The sequence below is a fragment of the Puma concolor genome, chromosome D1 (genome assembly GCF_028749965.1).
Source record: "Puma concolor isolate L17-30 chromosome D1, mPumCon1.1.hap2, whole genome shotgun sequence".
In the NCBI taxonomy this organism is placed as follows: Eukaryota; Metazoa; Chordata; class Mammalia; order Carnivora; family Felidae; genus Puma; species Puma concolor.
Genome location: NC_141676.1, coordinates 11,637,979 through 11,664,372, shown reverse-complemented (window position 1 = coordinate 11,664,372; position 26,394 = coordinate 11,637,979). Strand labels below are relative to the sequence as shown.

At 38.0% G+C, this 26,394-nt stretch overlaps 1 protein-coding gene across 1 annotated transcript; it reads right to left on the bottom strand.

The window, feature by feature from the left end:
* Nucleotides 1-14,253: 14,253 nt before the first annotated feature.
* Nucleotides 14,254-15,192, bottom strand: LOC147576449 (olfactory receptor 5AN1). Its single transcript, XM_086679357.1, has one exon. It carries the CDS (start codon nucleotides 15,190-15,192, stop codon nucleotides 14,254-14,256), a length of 939 nt encoding a protein of 312 aa, XP_086535483.1.
* Nucleotides 15,193-26,394: the final 11,202 nt, after the last annotated feature.

Sequence of the window (26,394 nt, the reverse complement as noted above, 5' to 3'; positions counted from 1 at the left end):
CAGTCCACCCATAGGTGTGAAGGCTGACCCTCAGGATATAGCTTTTATAATATACATATGGACCTCTTTCAGGAAAAGACTGGGAGTTCAGTGTTTCTGACTGCTGCTTCTGCACTAAATCCCAGGTGATAGTTCAGAACTGTTTCTTTGTTTGTTATCATCTTGTACGTGTCATGGATGTAAACACAGTCGGCTTTCAGAGATGGGGGTTCGAGGGGCCCACTCCCCAAGAGGAAGTCTTAAAAGTTAAGGTGCTACATATTGGGTCTAAGCCCCACACCATTCAGGGAAAAGCTGAAAGTTGTTGAGTTCCCTTCCAATATATGTGACTGTGCCAGGGGAGGGATTATTGGCAAGATTGTGTCTCTACCTCTCCCATTTGTTTCGATGTGGAATTTTTCTTGTTTGCACAATGTGTAGAAGTCATTTGGTTAGTTTATGAATTTCTCTCACAGCCAATTGCTCTGTGTGGAGCTGTAGATTTGCTGTGTCCATCTGAGAAAGTAAGTTCAAGAGCCTCCTATGTTTCCATCTTGAACTAGAACCCCTTTTTTGCCCCTCCTTTAAAAACTGAAATTCAGCACATAGCCATGAACAAAAGTACATATGTGGGAATTGTGAGATCCAGCACCACATGGACAGGGCCAAGGAGGAGTTTTGCCCACTGGTGCAGTAGGGAACAGGCAACAGATCTCAATGTGTGCTGTGGGGCTAATAGAAGCTAGCAAACCATCCCCAACACCTCTCAGTCACAGTCAGGGAAAACCTGGAGTCCTAGCCATGGACAAATGATATTTTGTCCAAGTCCAACTTTCCTGAGGAAAGACTTCAGCTCTCCCCCGGAGCAAAAAATAAATACGAGTTTGTATGCACTGCAAAAGGGAAAGGAAGAACATAACCAGTATCGCCCTTCTCCCAAGGCAATACACTGCAGAGGAATGAACTAACCAGTGGCAACCTATCCTATGGGGCGAAGAAAAATTGGTTAGTGAGTGCCTGAGTACCACAGCTGTGTGGTACGTAATGGAGAGACCCAGAACCCATTTCTCTCCAGCAGTACTGAGTACTTAGGTGGGATCTTAATTACTGGGAAGCTGTTTGGGGGAACGGGCACAGAGTTTGTGAATGAGGCAGGTAAGCATATCAAAGGGCATTAAAGGGATGCAGTAGATCCCCTCTCCACCTGGCCTGCAGTCACCTCAATACTGTGAGAGCTAAATCTGCCACTCTCCCTTATTGTGCACTCATTTTGCACTATCTCAAGTCAGGGGCAAGAGCGAACTCCGGTAACAGTGAATATGCTAAGAAAATCAGGCCATGATTTCTGTTCAAGGGAGAAACCATAAACTTGAGCTGTAGCACTACCTTCTGAGAAACAAAGCAGAGCTTTCCAGGAGCCAGCCTGGTGAGTTCTAAGAAGCAGTGCATACATACAACATGAAGAATTCAACCACAGCAAGAAGTCTGGAACAGGTGAATCCCTACAAAGTTGAATAAAATACCAGCTATAAGTGAAACCTATGAAAAATATCCCCACCAGAAGACAGCTAGTAAAGATTTGAGGAAGCATCTGCTATTTCAAATGCAAAAGCAGAAACACAAAACTCAGAGAGGTGGGAGCCAAGATGGCAGAACAGCATGGATGTTTTCTCTGTGTCTCCCATACACGAAATTAAACCATCTTGCACACCTAGAAAACTGATCTGAGGATTAACACAACAATCTGCACAACCTGAACCACAGAATTCACAAGGTACCTGACACAGAGAGGTGAACATGGGGAGAGAGAAGCCACGGAGGGCAGGGAGGTGTTTCTGCATGTGGAGAGAGGATGGAGAAGGTGGGGAGAATACAGGAAAAGCACCCCTCCCCAAAAGCAGCTGGAGAGAAAGTGGAAAATTGGAAACAGCTGCAGAGACTGAACTAAAAAGAGAGAAAGGAGAAAGGGGAAAGGAAAAAGAGAGAAAGGAGAAAGGAGAGGGTTTAAATTCCATTAAGGCTGTAAATAGGGGGAGCGCAGAGAGTTTGCAACTCCACAGCTCAATACCTGGCAGTGCTCTGGTGGGAAGGGCGAATCCCCAGGAGCAGAGTGGGGTCTGGGAGGTTCTTGGGCCACACGGGGAGAAGTGGTTCCATTGCTGAAAGGACATTTGGTAGAGGCTGTGAGGCAACCTGTGCCCAGCAGACCCCAGAAAACAGCCACATTTACTGCTGCTGGAACAAGGTTGTTAAGACTGAAGCCTGGTGCCAGACTTGTGTTGTGATTTTCCATAATCGCTGATACGCTGCTACTGTACTATCTCGTGAACTTTTTCTGAGGCGGGCTGGCACCTGGCCGCAGTCTCTGGGCTTCGGCAGCAGCACTGTCCCATGAACTTTCCTGGGTGCAGCCAGCATCAGCCATTGCTCAGTGAGACTCTCTGCAGAGGGGTAGAACGGGTCAAAGCCACAGTCCCTCAGAAACAAGGGGCCAGGGAAAACAGCCATATCTGAGACAAAACAAGGGAGACAGGAACTACCTGGGGCTTGGTCATGAACAGTGAAAAAGCAGGGAGTGGACAAAAGCTGAAGACAAAGGACAGGTGCACAATTGCTGTTCGGGGAGAACAGAGTTCTGATACTACAGACTGGGTAGCTGAGTGATTGCATTTTCACCACTCCTGCACATGCGCATTCACACCTACAAGCACCACAGCACTCCACCCCAGTATGCTAGCAGCGCCATCTAGTGGAGAACTGAGTCATTAGACTTAGCCCCGCCCAACGGGGCCAACCTCGCTCTTCAAGAACACAAGTCTCACCACCTGCTTAATCTATGGACTATAAAGGGCTTCATAGCCTGACTTCTAGGGAAAACGAATTAATTTCAGTCGTATTTCAGTCTGTTAGCAGGTCCATCTATTCAATTTTCTTTCTTTCTTTTTTCTCTTTTTCATTTTTTTCTTTTTCTTGAATACAATAAGGGAAAAATTCATTTTTATTTTCAATTTTATTAAAAAATATTTTTCTTTAAAATTTTTACTATATTTTTTACTTTTGTGTAAATTTGTTTTCAAATTCTAGTTTACTTCTATCATTTCATTTTAGTCTACTTCATTGTATTCATTTTTTCAAATTTTCAAACAATTTCCTTTTTTTTTTCTTCTTTCCCCTTTTTCCTCTAAACCATCAAACCATTTTCAACATCCACACCAAAACACACCTAGGATCTAGCATCATTTATTCGATTTTGTGTGTGTGAGTGTTTTTAATTTTTTAATTTTAATTTTTTTTAATTTTAATTTTTTCTACCTCATTAATTCCTTTTCTCCCTTCAAAATTATCAAACTAAGGAATTCACCCCAAAAGAAAGTGCAGGAAGAAACTACAGCCAGGGACTTAAACAACACAGACATAAGCAAGATGTCTGAACAAGAATTTAGAATCATGATAATAAGAATACCAGCTGGAGTCAAAAATAGATTAGAAACCCTTTCTGCAGACATAAAAGAAGTAAAAACTAGTCAGGATGAAATAAAAAATGCTATAACTGAGCTTCAATCACGAATGGATGCCACAGTGGCAAGGATGAATGAGGCAGAAGAATCAATGATATAGAGGACAAACTTATGGAGAATAATGAAGAAGAAAAAAAGAGGGAGATTAAAGCAAAAGAGCACGATTTAAGAATTAGAGAAATCAGTGACTCATTAAAAAGGAACAACATCAGAATCATAGGGGTCCCAAAAGAGGAAGAGAGAGAAATAGGGGTAGAAGGGTTATGTGAGCAAATCACAGCAGAAAACTTTCCTAGCCTGGGGAAGGACACAGGCACCAAAATCCAGGAAGCACAGAGGACCCCCATTAGATTCAACACAAACCAACCATCAACAAGGCATATGATAGTCAAATTCACAAAATACTCAGGCAAGGAGAGAATCATAAAAACAGCAAGGGAAAAAAAAATCCCTATCCTGCAAGGGAAGACAGATGAGGTTTGCAGCAGACCTATCCACAGTAACTTGACAGGCCAGAAAGGAGAGGCAGGATATATTCAGTGTGCTGACTCAGAAAAATATGCAGCCAAGAATTTTTTATCCAGCAAGGCTGTCATTCAAAATAGAAGGAGAGAGTAAAAGTTTCCCAGACAAACAAAAATTAAAAGAGTTTGTGACCACTAAACCAGCCCTGCAAGAAATTTTAAGGGGGACTCTCTGAGGGGAGAAAGGTGGAAAAAAAAAAAAAAAAAAAAAATATATATATATATATATATATATATATATTTATACAAATACCAAATGCAACAAAGATTAGAAGGGACCAGAGAACACCACCAGAAACTCCAACTCTACAAGAAACATAAGGCAATAAATTCATATCTTTCAGTACTCGTTCTAAACGCCAATGGACTCAATGCTCCAATCAAAAGACATAGGGTAACAGAATGGATAAGAAAACAACATCCATCTATATGCTGTTTACAAGACACCCACTTTAAACCTAAAGACACCTTCAGATTGAAAGTAGGGGGAGGGAGAACCATCTATCATGCTAATGGTCCGCAAAAAAAGACGGAGTAGCCATATTTATACCAGACAATCTATGCCTTAAAATAAAGACCGTGTCAAGAGGTGCAGAAGGGCATTATATCATAATCAAGGGGTCTATCCACCAAGACCTAACAGTTGTAAACATTTATGCGCCAAATGTGAGAGCACCCAAATATATAAATCCATTAATCACAAACATAAAGAAACTCATCAATAGTAATACCTTAATAGTAGGAGACTTCAACACCCCACTCACAGCAATGGACAGATCATCTAATCAAAAAATCAACAAGGAAACAATGGCTTTGAATGACACACTGGACCAGAGGGACTTAACAGATATATTCAGAACATCTCATCCTAAAGCAGAGGAATATATATTCTTATCCAGGGCACATGGAAAGTTCTCCACAATAGACCACATACTGGGACACAAATCAGCCCTCAGCAAGTACAAAAAGATCAAGATCATACTGTGCATATTTTCAGACCACAATGCTATGAAACTCGAAATCAACCACAAGGAAAAAATTGGAAAGGCAACAAATACTTGGAGACTGAAGAACATCCTACTAAAGAATGAATGGGCTAAACAAGATGTTAAAGAGGAAATTAAAAAGTATATGCAAGTCAATGCAAATGATAACACCACAACCCAAAACCTCTCGGACGCAGCAAAGGTGGTCATAGGAGGAAAGTATATAGCAATCCAGGCCTTCCTAAAGTAGGAAGAAAGATCTCAGATACACAATCTAAACTTACCCCCCCTTAAGGAGCTGGAAAAAGAACAGCAAATAAAACCCAAAACCAGAAGAACACAGGAAAAAACAAAGATTGGAGCAGAAATTAATGTTATCGAAACCAAAAAAAACCGTAGAACAGATCAATGAAACCAGAAGCTGGTTCTTTGAAAGAATTGACAAAATTGGTAAACCACTAGCCAGTTTGATCAAAAAGAAAAAGGAGTGGACCCAAATAAATAAAATCAAGAATGAAAGAGGAGAGATCACAACCAGCACAGCAGAAATAAAAACAATAATAAGAGAATATTATGAGAAATTATATGCCAATAAAATGAGCAATCTGGAATAAATGGACAAATTCCTAGAAACATATACACTACCAAAACTGAAACAGGAAGAAATAGAAAATTTGAACAGACACATAACCAGTAAGGAAATCGAATTAGTAATCAAAAATCTGCCAAAAAACAAGAGTCCAGGGCCAGATGGCTTTCCAGGGGAATTCTACCAAACATTTAAGGAAGAGTTAGCACGTATTCTCTTGAAGCTGTTCCAAAAAAATAGAAATGGAAGGAAAACTTCCAAACTCTTTCTATGAAGCCAGCATTACCTTGATTCCAAAACCAGACAGAGACCCCACAAAAAGAGAGAACTATAGACCAATTTCCCTGATTAACATGGATGCAAAAATCCTCAACATATTAGCCAACCAGATCCAACAATATTTAAAAAATTATTCACCATGACCTAGTGGAATTTATACCTGGGATGCAGGTCTGGTTCAATACCCACAAAACAATTAACGTGATTCATTACATCAATAAAAGAAAGGACAAGAACCACAGGATCCTCTCAATAGATGCAGAGAAAGCATTTGACAAAATACAGCATCCTTTCTTGATAAAAGCCCGCAAGAAAGTAGGGATAGAAGGAGCATACCTCGAGATCATAAAAGCCATATATGAATGACCCAATGCTAATATCATCCTCAATGGGGAGAAACTGAGAGCTTTCCCCCTAAGGTCAGGAACAAGACAGGGATGTCCACGCTCGCCACTGTTATTCAACATAGTATTGGAAGTCCTAGCTTCTGCAATCACACAACACAAAGAGATAAAAGGCATCTAAGTCAGCCAGGAAGAAGTCACACTTTCACTTTTCACAGATGATATGATACTCTATATGGAAAACCCAAAAGATTCCACCAAAAAACTGCTAGAATTGATTCATGAATTCACCAAAGTTGCAGGATATAAAAATCACTGCACAGAAATCAGTTACATTCCTATACACCAACAACAAAGCAACAGAAAGAGAAAACAAGGAATGGATCCCATTTACAATTGCACCAAAAGCCATGAGATACCTAGGAATAAATCTAGCCAAAGAGTTGAAAAATCTATACACTGAAAACTATGGAAAGCTTACGAGAGAAATTGAAGAAGACCCAAAAAATTGAAAAAGATTCCATCCTCCTGGATAGGAAGAACAAATATTGTTAAAATGTTGTACCCAAAGCAATCTACATATTCAATGCAATCCCTACCAAAATAACGCCAGCATTCCTCACAGAGCTAGAACAGACAATCCTAAAATTTGTATGGAACCATAAAAGACCCAAATAGCCAAAGCAATCTGGAAAAAGAAAACCAAAGCGAGGCATGACAGTCCCAGACTTCTAGCTATACTACAAAGCTGTAATCATCAAAACAGTATGGTACTGGCACAAGAACAGACATTCAGATCAATGGAACAGAATAGAGAACCCAGAAATGGAGCCACAAACGTATGGCCAACCAATCTTTGACAAAGCAGGAAAGAATATCCAATGGAAGAAAGACAGTCTCTTCAGCAAGTGGTGCTGGGGGCATTGGACAGTGACATGCAGAAGAATGAACCTGGGCCACTTTCTTACACCATACACAAAAATCAACTCAAAATGGATGAAAGACCTCAATGTAAGACAGGAAGCCATCAAAATCCTCGAGGAGAAAGCAGGCAAAAACCTCTTCGATCTTTGCCACGGCAACTTCTTACTCAACACGTCTTGGGAGGCAAGGGAAACAAAAGCAAACATGAACTACTGAGACCTCATCAAAATAAAAAGCATCTGCACAGAGAAGGAAACAATCAGAAAAACTAAAAGGCAACCGACAGAATGGGAGAAGATATTTGCAAACGACATATCAGATAAAGGGTTAGTATCCAAAATCTACAAAGAACTTATCAAACTCAACACCCAAAAACCAAATCATCCAGTGAAGAAATGGGCAAAAGACATGAATAGACACTTCTCCAAGGAAGACATCCAGATAGCCAACCGACACGTGAAAAAATGCTCCACATTGCTCATCATCAGGGAAATACAAATCAAAACCACCATGAGATACCACCTCACACCTGTCAGAATGGGTAACATTAACAACTCAGGTAACAACAGATGTTGGCGAGGATGAGGAGAAAGAGGATCTCTTTTGCATTGTTGGTGGGAATGCAAGCTGGTGCAGCCACTCTGGAAAACAGTATGGCGGTTCCTCAAAAAATTAAAAATAGAACTACCCTACAACCCAGCAATTGCATTACTAGGTACTTATCCAAGGGATACAGGTGTGCTGTGTTGAAGGGACATATGCACCCCAATGTTTATAGCAGCACTATCAACAATAGCCAAAGTATGGAAAGAGCCCAAAAGTCCATTGATGGATGAATGGATAAAGAAGATGTGGTATATATATATACAATGGAGTATTAGTCAGCAATCAAAAAGAATGAAATCTTGTCGTTTGCAACTATGTGGATGGAACTGGAAGTTATTATGCTAAGTGACACTAGTCAGAGAAAGACAAATATATGAATTCACTCATATGAGGATTTTAAGAGACAAAACAGATGAACATAAGGGAAGGGAACAAAAATAATACAAAAACAGGGAGGGGGACAAAGCAAAAGAGACTCATATATATGTAGAACAAACAAAGGGTTATTGGAGGGGGTGTGGGAGGGGGATGGGCTATATAGGTAAGGGGTATTAAGGAATCTGCTCCTGAAATCATTGTTGCACTATATGCTAACTCATTTGGATGTAAATTTTTAAAAATTGAATTAAAAAAAGTAGAAACACAAAACTCAAATGAACATGAGACCTAAGGACACGTCATCCCTAAAAAATGAAAATAATCTTCAACCCATCAATTTAAAGCCACAGAATTTTACAATCTAGTTAATAAAGAATTCAAAATAGCTATTCTGAAGAAACTAAATGAGATATAGAAAAACACACAAAGACAGCTGAATGAAATACAAACACACAAAGACAATTGAATTATTTCATTCATTACAAAATGAGAAATGTAATAGACACAGAAATCATTAAATAACCAAACAGGTGCATCTGGGTGGCTCAGTTGGTTAAGCGTCTGATTTTAGCCCAGAGCATGATCTCATGGGCATGATGGCAGTGTGGAGCCTTCCTGGGATTCTCTTTTCTCTGGTTCCCCCTCTACCACCCAACTCATTCCTGCTCGCTCGTTCTCTTTCTCTTTCTCTCTCTTTCTGTCTCTCTCTCTCAATAAATAAACTTTAAAAAATTGCCAGACAGAAAATCTAGAGCTGCAGAACTCAATGAATAAAATTAAAAATATGTAATAGAAGTATCTACAGTAGATGGAAACAGAAAGTAGAATCAGTGGCTTGGAGGACAGGAACTGTGAGATAACCTAGTCAGAGAAGAAAGAAAAAAAAAAGAATAAAAAAAGAGCAAAGAAAACCTATGGGAACCATGAAACATACAATTTTAGAATAATTGGAATTGGAAAAGAGAAAACTGGAGAAGGAAGCAGATGGTCTAGTTAAAGATATAATGGCTAAGAACTTCTCAAACCTGGTGACACACATGGACATCCAAGTGAATGAAGCTAATAGACTGCTACATTATCTCATTGCAAAATTATTCATCGAGGCATAGTATAATGAAAGTGTCAAAAATTAAAGACAAAGAGAAAATCCTAAAAGCAGCCAGTAAAAAAAAGATTGTAAACTCCAAAGGAACACCATTAGGCTATCAATGGATATCACAGAAGACACCCTTAAGCAGGAGACAGTAGAAAGACATATTCAAAGTGTTGGAGAAAAATGCCAGCTGAGAACCTCTATCTGCCAAAGTTATCCTCCAGACAGAAAGCAGAAATAAAGACTTTTTCAGACAAATAAAAGTTGAGAGTACTAATCACCATTAGACCTTTCCAACAAGAAATGATGAAAGGAGATGAGAGGGAGGCAAACCATAAGAGACTCTGAAATACAGAGAACAAACTGAGGGTTGATGCAGGGGAGGGTGGGGGAGATGGGGAAATGGATGATGGGCATTGAGGAGGGCACTTGTTGAGATGAGCACTGGGTATTGTACACAAGCAATGACTCATGAGAATCTACACCCGAAACCAAGAGCACAATGTAAACACTGTATATTAGTCAACTTGACAATAAATTATATAGAAAGAAAGAAAGAAAGAAAGAAAGAAAGAAAGAAAGAAAGAGAAAGAAAAGAGAAGAAAAGAAAAAAAAAGAAAAGATAAGGTAAGATAAGATGTAACATGTATAGCCATCAGGGTGACCTAGTTTATTAAGTGTCCAACTCTGGATATCAGCTCAGGTCATGATCTCATGAGTTTGAGTCTGAGACCCAATCAGGCTCTGTGCTAGCAGCGCTGAGCCTGTTTGGGATTCTCTCTCTCTCTCACTCTCTCTCTGCCCCTCCACTGCTTGTGCTCACTCATGTTCTGTCTGAAATAAATAAACTTTTTTTTAAAGTAAAAGAAAGAAAAGAAAAGGGGCACCTGGGTGGCTCAGTTGGTTAAGTGTCCGACTTCAACTCAGATTATGATCTCCATGCTGACAGCTCAGAGCCTGGAACCTGCTTCTAATTCTGTGCCTCCCTCTCTCTGCCCCTTCCTGCTCTCTTGCTCTCTCTCTCTCTCTCTCAAAAATAAAGAAACATTTAAAAAAAAGTTTTAAATATTTAATATGAAAATATATGAAAATAGACCACACACTGGTAGAGGTAAGTATATAGTCAGATTTAGAAGGCTATATCTGTAATAGGACAGAGAACACTGCATAAAAATTATAGACATATCCTTGATGAATATACATGCAAAAATTCACAATAAAATACAGGCAAGCCTAACGCAACAACACATTAAAGGATCATACACCATGATTAAATGAACATTGTCCCTACAAGGATGGTTCAACATACACAAAAACATAACTGTGATGCACCACGTTAATGTAAGATAAAAAGCATATCATCTCAAAAGATGAAGAAAAAGCATTTGAAAAAATACCACATCCTTTCTTAAATAAAACTGTCAACAGATTGGGTATAGAAGGAAATGACTGTAACACAATAAAGGCCAGAAATAAGAATCCACAACTAACATCACACTCACTTACATCTAGAAAGTCCTAAGACTCAACCAAAAAACTGTTGGAACTAATCAACAAGTTCAGTAAAGTTGCAGTACACAGAATCAGCATACAGAAACCAGTTGTATTTGTATACACTAACAATGAAACACCTGAAAAAGAAGTAAAAAAATATTATACCATTCACAGTAACATTAAAAACAATAAAATACTTAAAAATAAATTTAACCAAGGAAGTAACAGATCTGTCCTATTAAAACTAAAATAAATTGATAAAATTAAAGAACACACACCCAAAAAATGGAAAGATATCCCATGTTCATGAACCAAAATTAATATTCTACAAATTTCCATACTACCCAAAGTCATCTATAGATTGAAGAAAATCTCCATCAAATTTCAATGATATTTTTCACCAAAATATAAAAAAAATACTAAAATTTGTGTGAAACTTCAAAAGACCTAAGCCAAAGGAACCTTGAGAAAGAGCAAAAGTGGAGGAATCACTCTCCTGATTCCAAACTATACCACAAAGCTATACTAAACAAAACAGTATGGGTCTGGCATGAAAATAGACATATAGGTCAGTAGAATAAAATAGAATCCAGAAATAAACTCCCACCTATATGTCCACTACTATTTAACAAGGGAGCCAAGAATACTCCGTGAGGAAAGAACAGTCTCTTCGATAAATGGTTTTGGAAAAACTGGATCATCAAATGCATAAGAATGAAATTGGGTCAACACCTTTCATCACTCACAAAAATTAACCCTAAGTAGATTAAAGATAGGAATATAAGACCTGAAACCATAAAACTCCTAGAATAAAAGATAGGGAACAAGGTCCTTGACACTGGTCTTGAAAATGATTTTTTGGATCTCATACCAAAAGCACAAGCAAAAAAAGCAAAAGTCAACAAGTGCAACTACATCAAATTAAGAAGGCTCTGCACAGCCAAAGAACAATTAACATAATCAAAAGGCAACCTACAGAATAGGAGAAAATCTCTGCAAACCATATACTGAAAAATATTTGCCAACCATGCACCTCAGATAAGGGGTTAATATCCAACATGTAAAAAGAATTCATAAAACTCAAAAAGAAAACAATCTGATTTAAAATTGGGTAGAGGAACTGAATGGATACTTTTCCTAGAAGACACCCAAATGGCCAGTAGGTACATAAAAAGATACCCAACATCACTAATCATCAGGGAAATGCAAATCAAAAGCACAATGAAATATCAACTGACACCTGTTAGAATGACTACCATCACAGCAAGAGGTCATAAGTGGTGGTGAGGATTTGGAGAAAAGGGAACACCTGTACACTACTGGTGGAAAGGTAACTTGGTTTAGCCACTATTAAAATAGTATGGATGTTCCTCAAAAGATTAGAGAACTACCATAGGATCAAGCAACCCCACGTCTGGGTATACACTCAACAGAAATAAAAACAGGATACCAAAAAGATAATCTCCACTCCCGTGTTTATTGCAGCATTATTCATAATAGGCAATATATGGAATGACAAAGAATTATAAAGAAGACATGGTGTTGACACACAGTACAGTGGAATATTACCCAACTACGACATGGAGGAAATCTTGCCATTTGAGACAACATGAATGGACCCTGATGGCATTATGCCAAGTGACATAAGTCAGACAAAGACATAAACTGTATGATAGCACTAATATCATACAGAGTCAAAAAGCCAAACCCATAGAAACAGAGAGTCCAATGGTGGTTACCAGGACCTGGAGAGCAAGGAAATTAGAGAGATATTTTTTGAAAGGGTATAACCTTGCAACTAAAAGATAAATAAATATGGAAATCTAATGCACAGCATAATGATTATGAGGTGCGCCTCCTACTGAAGCCCTCATGGTTCCTTAGGAAGACTTCACATACATTCTTACACATTTTTAAAGAACAATACTTCAAAGAGCATACCTAAGCTTACACGGTGGGGAAGGGGAGCACACATCTTTTATTCACACTGCACTACCTCCTTGGTATGGGGTAAGACCTCACATTCTCTCCCAGAGATTCAGTGATTCCCCTTCTCTCAATTCCATCCATTTGTAAACTTGTGAAAAACTTGGCAAAGGCTTCAAATGCCTCTTCATTTATAATCTTTAATTAAAGAGAACAATTACATGATTCATCAGAATTAGGAGCCCCCCCCTCCAAACAGCACTGAGAACCCAATGAGTCTCCAAGGATAATATATCATTGTAATGACATCTGTTTTATACCAATTGGTTCAAGTCTGAGCAATCTGGCAAATCAGCAGTCAGTACTGTTACACAACTTGTTCCCTTTTCAAACAGATCACAAGAACCAAAAGCTTTATGTTCTACTTTACACAAAGAAAACTGGCCAAAGTTAAAAACCCTGCCTCTCCCACTATTATTTCCCCTCTGGCTCTTGAGGCTTCCTAGAAAGTATCAGCATTAGAGTAACTCTAACCATCTACTCCACGCATTACATCACCCCATACAACACCATAAATCTCTAGGACATACAATATTCAACATAGACAATAAACAGAATACATACCAACTTCCCATATTTGTTCTTAGTCTGCAATATTTAATATCCAGTAACTCTATTCTTACAATGAATTTTCATGCAAGTCTCCTCATACCAAACATAAACAGATGCTTGAAATAACAGAAATGATTTAATAGTGTGAAACACTGGCTATGTCAGACAAAGGTAAATTTTCCACATTTAATGGGAGAAAGAGGCTTGAGTCCCACAATATAAAAAACTGATATCAGCTCTGACATGGATTTTGAACATCATCTTCCATGAGAAACACCCACTCAACACTAGAAGCAAGAAAGTAAACCATCAAACTCCTAAGTAAATGATACTGAAGGGACTACATCCTTCATTCCAATCCTCTTATGATTCAAATCACTTTTCCTTCCTAAGATTACAGCTGGTAGAGACTGGATGTGAACTGACTTATTGGATGATTAGCCCTGAAAGAGGCCTTAGACAAACATTAGCTATCTCAGACTGCTCTTCCCAGGAAACTCAACCAGCTAATTGTATAGCTTTATCTGTTTTCAAAGGCACATTCTGTGTGTGCGTTTATTCCCACTATGGCAGCAATACAGCACGAACATCAATCACCATCATGTCTGGATTACGCTGCATCAAAATATTTGAAGACAAAATCTCTACACCTGGGGGTCTCTGTCACATACTGCTCCTTTATGATCAGAGGGCTGAGACAGCAGGACTCAATCTCCAAAGCAAAAATAAGTAATGAGTTTCTACACCTTAACATTTTACAAATACTTGAAAATTACTGATAAATGATGAGGCCACCCCTTATGTAGGGTGAAAGTATGAATCTCCAGGACTCAAACGTATTGTGTTTGTGTGGAATCAAGTCACTTGTCAGTCCACATGGCATGTTATCTGTGTCAAATTAAGCTTTCTTTATCCAAAGGTAGTATGAATTTTGTTATAGTCCATTCATGTGCATATTATCGACGGTTAAGGTTTCTGATAGGACAAATCTGGACAGAACCTCAGCAGTAACATCTCTTCTTTTGTATCCTCTTCAAGGCATCTTTGATTTCCTTGTTCCTCAGACTGTAAATCAAGGGATTCAACATGGGGATAACCACGGTGTAAAAAACCGATGCAAATCTGTCAAAACTGGAGGAGCCACCAGAGCTGGAACTCAAATAGACAAACATACCTGAGGTATAGAAGAGGGACACTGCTGTCAGATGAGAAGCACAGGTGTTGAAAGCCTTGGACCTGCCTTTAGCTGAAGTGATCTTCATGATGGAGATGACAATATAGCCATAGGATATCATGATGATGAAGGCATTTGTTATCCCAAAGATCACTGTTAATATAGCAGTCAAGAGTTGCACAAAGAAGGTGTCAGTGCAGGACAGGACTAACAACTGGGGCATGTCACAGAAGAAGTGGTTGATGACATTAGGCCCACAGAAGTGAAGCTGAAGTATGGCACACAATTGGGATACAGAAGCAGAGAGTCCAGCCAGATAGGACCCCAGCACCATCCGAATACAGAGGGTGGGTGACATGACTGATGAATAGAGAAGAGGATTACAAATGGCGGCATATCGGTCATAAGCCATGGCTGTCATGAGACAAGACTCACTCAGTCCCATGATTGAAAAAACAAAGTATTGAACGGTGCAACCCACAAAGGTGATAGTTTGCTGCTTTTGGAAAAAGCTGGAGAGCATCTTGGGGGCTGTGGAGGTCACATAGCAGATATCCATGAAGGACAGATTACTGAGGAAGAAGTACATGGGTGTGTGGAGGTGAGAGTCCATCCTTATTAAGATGATGAGGCACAAGTTCCAAGTCAGAGTCATAATGTAGATGAGCAGGAATACAACAAAGAGCACTGCTAGGATTCTGGGGAAATCAGAGAATCCCAAAAGGATGAAATAAGTGACCTCTGTAATATTTCCTCCCCCAACCATTTGCTTGGTGCTTCTAAAATCAGAGAACAGAGAATGTTCTGCTGACTCAGGTGAAATGACAGCATTACACTGCTCACTTGTGCCATCCACTGAGTACTGGGAAAGAAGCAAACAATGCCTCACTGTCCTGATGAGAAGACCCCAGCTTTTCATCTCAAATTATCAAGAAATGACTTTAGTGTTTTAGTTTCTCAATTATTTCATGAAATCTCATGAAAATCAGAGATATTTTCAACTGTGAGAACTTAAAAAAACAAATGCTGTGATTCTTACAGAGATCATTCATTGAAAGTTTTTTAAAAAGCCTTTGGTAATTTATTATAGAACTTCTGCTTTATAAGAGCATAAGTGGCATCACCTCTAGATTAAAACTGAAATAGCCGTTCAGTTCCAGATAGTGATCTAGATAAATTTTTAAAATTTATTCTTTTACCCTTAAGAAAAGTAACAACCCATTTGTAATGATTTCACAAATTTTTATGCAAATGTATTTGACATATCATCTTCCAACTGGCCTGGAAAACTATATCATAACTTTACTCTGATAATATTTTCTTGAGTCACAGCATATGTGCCCAATAAAGTTATGGAACACATCTTCTTAGGGAAGTCTTCATACTTAGTATTCCAAAAGGAGGCTAGGATAGCTCACTATTGACCCCAACATTTTTTTTTCAATTTTAAGGTATTTTTCTACATGAGAAATAGCATGGTACTGTGGTTAAAGATTCAGACTTTAAGAGTTTTGTCTGATACCCTCCCACTTTATGAACTTGTCCAAGTAGCTCAAACACACTAAGATTGACTTGCTAAAAATAAAGTGAGAACATTAAGAGCCCCTGGACTATAAGGTTACTAGGAGGTTTATGAGAAAACTCATGAGGATGCTGAGCACACATGTGAACACAGTAATTGTTCTATATGTGTTGGCTACTATTATCCTGGATTGCTTACAGATAACCATGAATGACAGCTATTTCCATGGATAGAAATGTCAACAGTGCTAGAGTTGTATGGGTTAATTTGAGATATTTCCTGAGATATCACTGGCCTTGTAGACTATCAGGAATTATTATCTCTAGACAAATGTAGATTTGGACCTCATGTGGAAGCAAATCAAACCACCTGGGGCCATGAAGACACAAACCACATAATTAATTTTCTATTTAGGATGCTTGAGTTTGAGTATACTTGGTCCAGTGACAACTAGTATCAAGTTATATGGGCCTTGATACAGAGAAAAAGTAAATAGTTTCCATTACCAAGTACTATATAGGTATAGTTCATATTTTTTATTGATATAGTCATCATATTATGGCTTACTGAAGATTCATAATAGATTGCAGCTATGGCCTATGCTCCATAAACAATCTGTCCTTCCTTGAGATGAAAGAATAAATCAATGAGAACAGTAAAGAAATTTTTGAAAAAAAGTAAATAATTAAAAAGACATGAACTTTCAAATAATAAAAAGTATAAACACTGATAACTCACTATTCTTATAAAAATAGATGGGTCAAAAGAATATATAGAAATTTTAGAAAAATTGAAATTTGGTAAGAGTTAACAAATGGTAAGTATTTAAATTGATAAAGGTTAAACTCTTGTAATGCATTTATATAATTTCGGTATGCAGAAAAAATCCTGAAATACAACACCAAAACAGAAACTACAAGAGAAAAATATGAACTAACACTTAAAAACCTGGCATCAGAAAAATTCACTTATGTAAAATACTTTTGAAATACAATTGATGAGGGAAAAATAGTTACAAAAGATAAAAAAGACAATATAGTAATGTCCTTAATATAAATAGGGATGGGGAATTCACATTTACTACTGAGGGCAGAAGATGTTTCCACCTTCCTGGAGGAAAAAAAATTTGTTTTATATAATATCTCTATCTCTGTCTCTTTCTCTCTGTCTCTCTCTCTGTCTCTCTGTCTCTCTCTCTCTCTCTCTCTCACACACACACACACACACACACACACACACACACACACACACAAACCACACAACATGTGAGCCAATTACAAACGTCAAAAGTAATGACTGGTATGATTTTGACTGCCTTCCTTAAATGTTTCTGTCTTTGATTAATTTTCCACAACTCCTATAAATAAGAAATAAGTTATTAAGATATATAAATCCTTAATAGTAAGCACAGATTGGGAAAGAAAGGGAGAATGAAGGGCAAATGATGGAGAAAGTGAGAATAACAAATAAAACAGACTTTCAGAATTTCCTGAATTTTACCTACTGTCCATGTCACCCTTCACAAGTTATTAATTAACCTCTCTGTGCCTCAGTTGTCTCATCTATAAACAGGGCTAATAACACTACCTCATATGACTGCTGCAAGGACTGAATGACATAAAGGGCTTCAAACAGTAAGGGCTCAATAAATGGTAGCAATTATCATCCCCATTATCATTCCTTTCTGTGAAAGAAAAATAAGGCAAAATGAATACTGAAAGGTCAAGGAGCACTTCACACAATTCTTTTCTAAATTAGATGGTCTCTGTGCTAGACTCAAGAATATTGTCAATCAATGACTATAGTTATTTCTATCTCGTAGTGTTTTGTTATCCTCCGGTTGGCTGTGAACTTCTGATGCCACTTTTTGTGTTTTACCACTACCAAGTACTCTTGAGGTGACGATACTAGCTACAGTACATGGTACAGTGGAGATGTTTCACTATTGAGTGATAAGCATCTTGTATGCTAATGTTGGCATAACTGAATAAATACATGATGAACAAATGGTTCTTTCACCCACTTTTGGATATAAAACTAAAATTATCTTATTTCATTTCAATTATGGTTTTAGGAACTTGGAAATCTTTCTGTTTACTCTTAAAATAAGTGTTGCCAATATTAGTTCTCCACTATTTTATCCAAGATAAGTTAGAGTCAATGAAAATATTTTCCAAATATGAACTTCTGTGAACAACATCCCCCAATACACTAACATAATTGATTGATTCTGTGAAAATAAGTCAATCTCCTGTTCAATCATTTGCAGTAAAACTCTTCATTTTCTTAATACATTTTGTTAACAGAGGTAACCAGAACTAAAAGTATTTTATGTAACTCATAACTCCCAAAAAAGATAAGGAATTGTAGACTGTTTACTAACTCATGATAAAATACACCTGGTTAAACTTCGGTAAGTCATAGGAAAAGGGAAAAATTCTGAATATATTAACTCTCTTTGGTTAAGTTTTTGCGTGTGTTCACCATCTCCAAGACAATTAAAAGAAAAGGTGACTGATGTAGATATTAATTAGGCATTTTACTATGTGCATCTAACTAATCAAAACCTTTCAAATTCTGATAACTAAAAGACATGGCCAGTTTATAAGATTGTGCAGGGTACAAAATCAGGTTAGGAAAGCCAAGATGTTGCTGAATGAAGAGCAAGTTTTACAAAAAGGTTAAAAGAGATAGTTAGACTAACAACTACCTATGCCTGGAGTGGGGCATCTCTGATATCTGTGTTACCAACACTGGTGCCTCCTGACTCCCAGGGTCTCCAAAGAAGGCCATGGAGAGCTATTTGATGTATTTCAAAAAGCCAGTCGAATTGTACTTGAGTACTTTCTCATGTCATTACTTAGTGAACAGCTTGCCTTTTGCTACTCAGAAATTATAAACCGAATTATTTATGTAAATGGAAAATAAATTAGTATCTTTTCAAAAACATAATCCTCAAGGAAAAAAATTAAATTAAAAAGGTCCTTGGGATGGTCAAAGTTGGAAAACCTAGACAAGAATGTGTGATCTTAGGAAATTCCCCTGAAAGGTAGTAATTGCTATTTTGAATTCAGTGCTCAATTATTGACTTCTAAAATTTGTTAGGCTTTATAAACATTGTCTCATTAGATTCTAAATGATCTCATTATCTCCCTCTTTACAGGTGAAAGAACAGAAGGTAACAGAGCTTAAGATCACATCCATAAGAAATTGCAGAACTGGAACTCAACATTCATCCCTCACCCCAGAATGATCCCTGATATTTTAGAGTAGAGATTAATCTTTTCAAGGAAGGTCAGAGACATTCTATAGGTGAAAAAGAACCCAAGGAAGAGCCCACTGGGAAGAGTGTGGGAGTGAGGATGGGAGAGGGAAGAGGTGAAGAATGGGAGACTGAGGACCATAAAACCTTGCTCCACACAGGTCCTACTGGAAGAATCACATGGCTATTAAGATAGCACAAAATCCACTGTTCTCACTAAATCTTGCCCTCTCACCTTGACCCAGATTTCCCAAGAAGACAGAGCTCTTGTCAAAGGTTAAAACTACTTATTTCTTTTCCAAAGGAATTTTCCAGTTGGGCCCTATTGTTCTCCAAGATGGGAGTCTTTGGCTTTGAAACTGGCTGTCCACTCAGGGCAAGAGAGATGCCCACAACTGGCGATCCTCTTAAATATGCTATTAAGAGCAGAGGTAACACGAGAAAAGACAATTAGAGGGAGAAAACCCTCAGGGACGCTCTCTGGAGTCATGGTTGCCATGGAGTTTTTGTCCCTGCTAATTCCATGCCCCACTTTGCCATGTCCCTTCTGGATCCATCCCTGACATCCCCATAGTCCAATAAATGTTCTCATGATTGTAGTCTTTCTGTTGGAAACTTAAGAGTCATTAGAGCTGGAAAGAACCTAGAGATCATCTAGTCCCATACCTTCAATTACCAGGTGAGGAACCTGAAGCCAGGGAGCTAAAAGATTTGTTCAAGATGACATGGCTAGCTGGTAAAATACCTTAATTAAAATAAATTAAATACATGAGCATTTCCCTCTGTACAAAACACTTTCATTTTAGATATAGACATACATAAATTTTCTCAAATACCTGACCAGACTCAACCATCACAGCAGCGCTGTGAGTCACACACACCATTATTTCCTATGCATAATGAAGAAGCTGAGACAATAAGGAAAACAACAAAACTAATTCATGACAGAGTCACGACTTATCATGGTTACAACCTGGGACATGGGTATCAACCAATCTGATGACTTGATGACTGTGTGACCTTGAACAAATTAGCCTCTCCAAGCCTCAGGATTATCATAAAATGGGGCTGATAGTAGTAGCTACTTCATACAGTACGTCTACATAGAGAGAATCAAGTTAGATAATGCATGTAAAGTTCTTACCAGGGGGTGTAGTACAAGTATAACTTCTATTAACAGTAGGTGTAATTTGTGTGTTCTGATCTGGAGTTCTTTCCAACGTGTTCTGCTGCATTACTAATCCTTCACTAAAAATACCTACTTAAGATCATTCCCACAAACATTTTTGCTTGTTTGTTTCTAGGTTTTTACAAGTGAAACTCCTCTATCCTGCCAGTTAGTAGGGATGCAGAGATGCTCTAGAAAAGTCTCATCCTTCGTTTGATCTATTTCAGCTATTCTTACCTCCAGGGAGAAAAGGGTGGGTGGGCAACGAGTTAATTATTTAACTCTCACTGATAGGTTAATAGTTACATATTCCCCCTGATAAGAACTGTAATAACTTTACCCTTGAATCTAGACAGGTTCTTAAGATAGTTTTAAAGATAGAAAACCAAAAGTATAGGCTGTGGTCTCCAGGGCCAAGCAATGGAAGCCATGATTCTGGTCAGTAAGAACCATATATGTTCCACAAATCACACTTTGTGAGATTCAAGATGAATTATCGCTGTGCTAGGAAGAATGTGTCAAATCTCTGTGTGCCCAAAGGTTCTATCTGTAATATATGTAATATAATTTCTCACCTCTCAATTTCATATGGTAACGGAAATACAAATCAAATCTGTGTGATGTAAATATGTGAAATGTAAAGTATTGTATAAATACAAATGCAGTATGTATGAAATTAGTCCATGAACTCTTGTATGGAAAAAAAATCTCTTTTTAAACTTTTTTGAAGTCCTCTTGTTTGGACTCTGAGTACTCATAGAACTCCCAAGTCTGGTGACTCTTCTGCTCCTGATCAACTTAAGGTCCTGGAATCCCTAGAGGGCTCAGATCAGAGACTCAATTCCTGCACCCTAAACACACCACAATAGCCATCATTTCTGAAGTCTTGCACAGTTTCTGGAAGATACCAAGCAGCATGCTCCAGGACTGCCTATGCCAAGAAATTGATGACAGCATAGCAGTTTCAGATGCACATTGTAATCAACGTCTGTATATACACTACAAAGTGATCATCGCCAAGTCTGGTTATCAGTCATCACCATGCAGTTGACCCCCTTCACAATCTTACCCAGTTCCCAACCTCCTTCCTCTCTGGTAACCGCAGCTATGTTCTGTATATGAGTTTGTTTTTTTTATTGTTATGTTGTTTATCTTATGTCTTTAGATTCCAAATATGAGTGAAAGCGTTATAACTCTTCATCTGACTTATTTCATGTATCGTAATACCTTCAAGGTCTATCCATATTGTTACAGATGGCAAATTTTCATTCTTTATGGCTGAGTTGTATTCACAGATATATATGATGCATATCCACTATATATAATGTGAGAGAGACAGAGAGAGAGGCAGATATAGAGATAGAGATAGACATAGACATGAGATAGAGAGATATATCACATACTTTTTATCCATTCATGTATTGATGGACACTTGGGTTGGCTGGCTATTGTATATAATGCTGCAATAAACATAGATGTGCATATATCTTTTTGAATTAGTTTTTTTTTTTGGTCTACTTTGAATAAATATACAGAAATAGAATAGCTGGGTCATATGGTAGATCTACTCTTAATTTTTTGAGGAACATCCATACTGTTTTCTACAGTGGCTGAACCAAATTACATTCCCACCAACAGTGCACAGGGTTCCCTTTTCTCCACATTCTCTCCAACAGTTGTTATTTCTTGTCTTTGTGATTCTAGCCATTCTCACTTGTGTAAGGTGGTATCTTGTGCTTTTGATTTGCATTTCTCTGATGATTAGTGATGTTAAGCATATTTTCATGTGTCTATTGGCCATCTGTATGTCTTCTTTGGAAAAGAGTCTATTCAGGTCCTCTGTCCATTTTAATCAGATTGTTTGGGTTTTCTTAATTTTTAAAATATAAATCATTGTGAAGTTAGCTAACATACAGTGTATACAATGTGCTCTTGGTTTTGGGAGTAGATTCCCATGATTCATCACTTATATACAACACCCAATGCTCATCCCAACAAGTGCTCTCCTCGATGCCCATCACCCATTTCCCCCTCCCATCCACCTCCCCATCAATCCTGTTCTCTGTATTTAAGAGTCTCTATGGTTTGCCTCCCTCTCTGCTGAAACTATTTTTCCCCCTCCCTTCCCCCATGGTCTTCTATTAAGTTTCTCAAATTCCACATATCAGTGAAAACATATGGTATCTGTCCTTTTCTGACTGACTTATTTCACTAAGCATAATACCCTCCAGTTCCATCCACGTTGTTGCAAATGGCAAGCTTTCATCCTTTCTCATTGCTAAGTAGTATTCCATTGTATGTATAAACCACATCTTCTTTATCCATTCATCAGTTGATGGACTTTTGGGCTCTTTCCATAATTTGGCTATTTTGTATTCCCACCAACAGTGTAAGAGGGTTCCCTTTCACTGCATCCTCCTCAACATCTTTTATTTCCTATGTTGTTAATTTTAGCCATTCCAACAGGTGTGAGGTTGGTATCTCATTGTGGTTTTGATTTGTATTTCCCTGATGATGAGTGATGTTGAGCATCTTTGCTCATGTGTCTGTTAGCCATCTGTATGTCTTCTTTGGAAAAGTGTCTATTCGTGTCACCTACCCCCCCCTTTTTTTTAGTATTTATTTATTTCTGAGAGAGACAGAGTGTGGACAGGGAGGTGCAGAGAGGGAGAGGGAGACACAAAATCTGAAGCAGGCTCCAGGCTCTGAACCATCAGCACAGAGCCTGACACAGGGCTCAAATCCACAGACCACAAGATCATGACCTGAGCTGAAGTCAGATGCTCAGCTGACTGAGCCACCCAGGTGCCCCTATCACCTGCCCATTTCTTAACTGGATTATTTATTTGGGGGATGTTGAGTTTGATAAATCCATTCTAGGTTCTGGATACTAACCCTTTACCAGATATGTTATTTTCAAATATCTTCTCCAATTCCATAGGTTGTCTTTTAGTTTCATTGATTGTTTCCTTCACTGTGCAGAAGCTTTTTATCTTGATGAAGTCTCAATAGTTCCTTTTTGCTTTTGCTTCCCTTGCCTCTGGCAACATGTCTAGTAGGAAATTGCTATGGCCAAGGTCAAAGAGGTTGTTGCTTGTGTTCTACTCTAGGATTTTGATAGTTTCCTGTCTCACATTTAGGTCTTTCATCCATTTTGAATTTATTTTTCTGTATGGTGTAAGAAAGTGGTCCAATTCCATTCATCTGCATGTTGCTGTCCAGTTTCCCAGCACCATTTGTTGAAGAGATTGTCTTTTTCTCTTCAATATTCTTTCCTGCTTTGTTGAAGATGAGTTGGCCATATAGTTGTGTGTCCATTTCTGGGTTCTCTAATCTGTTCCCCTTATCTCTGTGTCTGTTTTTGTGCCCGTGCCATATTGTCCTGATTATTACAGCTTTGTAATATAGCTTGAAGTCAAGAATTGTGATGCCTCCAGCTTTGCTTTTCTTTTTTCAAGATTGCTTTGGCTACTCGGGGTCTTTTGTGGTTCCATACAAATTTTAGAATTGTTTGTTCTAGCTCTATGAAAAATGCTGGTGGTATTTTGATAGAGATTTCACTAAATATATAGGTTGCTTTGGTTAGTGTAGACATTTTAACATTTGTTCTTCAAATCCATGAGCATGGAATGTTTTTCAATTTACGTGTGTCCTCTTCAATTTCTTTCATAAAGGTTCTATAGTTTTCAGATCTTTTACCTCTTTGGTTAGGTTTATTCCTAGGTATCTTATGGTTTTTGGTGCAATTGTAAAATAGGATCAATTCCTTGATTTCTTTTTCTGCTGCTTCATTACTGGTGTATAGAAATGCAACCGATTTCTGTACATTGATTTTATATTCTGTGACTTTGCTGAATCCATATATCAGTTCTAGTAAGTTTTTAGTGGAGTCTTTCAGACTTTCTATACAGAGTACCATGTCATTTGCAAATCATGAAAGTCTGACTTCTTCCTTGCTGATGTGGATGTCTTTTAATTCTTTCTGTTGTCTGATTGCAGAGATTAGACTTCCAGTACTATGTTAAATAACAGTGATGGGAGTGGACATCCTTGTCACGTTCCTGACTGTAGAGGAAAAGCTGTCACTTTTTTCCCCATTGAGGATGATATTGACTGTGTGTCTTTCATTTATAACCTTTATGATATTGAGGTATGTTCTCTCCACTCCTACTTTAATAAAGATTTTTATCAAGAATGGGTGCTATATTTTGTCAAATGCTTTGTCTGCATCTATTGACGGGGTCATATAGTTCTTACACTGTCTTTTATTAATATGGTGTATCACATTGATTGATTTACAAATATTGAACAACCCCCACAGCCCAGGAACAAATCCCACTTGATTGTACTGGATAATTCTTTAATGTACTTTGGATTTGATTTGTTAGTATCTTGTTGAGAATTTTTGCATCGGTGTTCATCAGGGATGTTGGCTTGTAATTCTCTTTTTTAGTGGGGTCTTTGGTTTTGGAATCAAGGTAATGCTGACCTCAGAGAAGGAGTCTGGAAGTTTTCATTCCATTTCTATTTTTTGGAATTTTTAAAAGGAATATGTATTAACTCTTCTTTAAATGTCTCATAGAATTCCCCTGGGAAGCCATCTGGCCCTCGATTTTTGTTTGTTGGGAGATTTTTGATTACTGATTCAATTTCTTTGCTTGTTATGGGTCTGTTTAAATTTTCTATTTCTTCATGTTTCAGTTTTGGTAGTTTGTTTCTAGGAATTTACCCATTACTTCTACATTGCCTAGTTTTTTTAGCATATACTTTTTCATAATATTCTCTTATAATTGTTATTTCTGTGGTGTTGCTTGTAATCACTCCTCTTTCATTCATGATTTTATTTATTTGGGGTCGTTTCTCTTTTCTTTTTGATAAATCTGGCTAGGGGGTTATCAGTTTCATTAATTCTTTCAAGAACCAGCTCTTAGTTTCATTGATCTCTCCTATTCTGTGTGTGTGTGTGTGTGTGTGTGTGTGTTTATGTCATTTATTTCTGCTCTACTCTTTATTATGTCCCTTCTGCTGGCTTTAGGCTTTATTTGCATTTGCTTTTATTTTTTTTAATGGTTATTTTTGAGAGAGAGAGAGAGAGAGAGAGAGAGTGCGAGTGAGGGAGGGACAGAGAAAGAGGGAGACACAGAATCTAAAGCAGGCTCCAGGATCTGAATTGTGTCAGCACAGAGCCCAATGCAGGGCTCAAACCCACAAACCATGAGATCATGACCTGAGCTGAAGTTGGACGCCCAACTGACTGAGCCACCCAGGCGCCCCTGCTCTTCCTTTTTTAGCTCCTTTAGGTGTAAGGTTAGGTTGTATATTTGAGATTTTTTCTTGCTTCTTGAGGTAGGCCTGTGTTACTATATACTTCCCACTTAGGACTGCCTTTACTGCATCTGTTGGGGGATTTTTGATTACTGATTCAATCTCCTTGCTAGTAATTGGTCTATTCATATTTTCTATTTTTTCATCATTCAGTCTTGGTAGTTTGTATGTTTGCCATAATTTGTCCATTTCTTCTAGGTTGTACAAGTTGTAATTGTTCATAGAAATCTCTTATAATCTACTGTATTTCTGTGATATCAGTTGTAAGAGCTCCTCTTTCATTTCCGATTTTACTTATCTCATTCTTATCTTTTTCCTTGGTAAGTCTATCTGAAACATTTGTCTGTTTTGTCTGTTAAGAGTTAGAAAATGGCCCTTTGTTTCATTCATCTTTTCTATTGTCTTTTCAGTCTCTTTTTCATTTATTTCCACGCTGGTCTTTGTTTTTCCTTCCTTCTACTAAGTTTGGGCTTAGTTTATTCTTCTTTTTCTAGTTCCTTGAATTGTAAAGTTATGTTGTTTAAATTACATTTCAGGGCACCTGGGTGGTTCAGTCAGGTAAGTGCCTGACTTCAGCTCAGGTCATGGTCTCACAGTTTGTTAATTTGAGCCCAATGTCAGGTTCTATGCTGACAGCTCAGAGCCTAGAACCTGCTTCAGATTCTGTGTCTTCCTCATTCTGCCCCTCCCC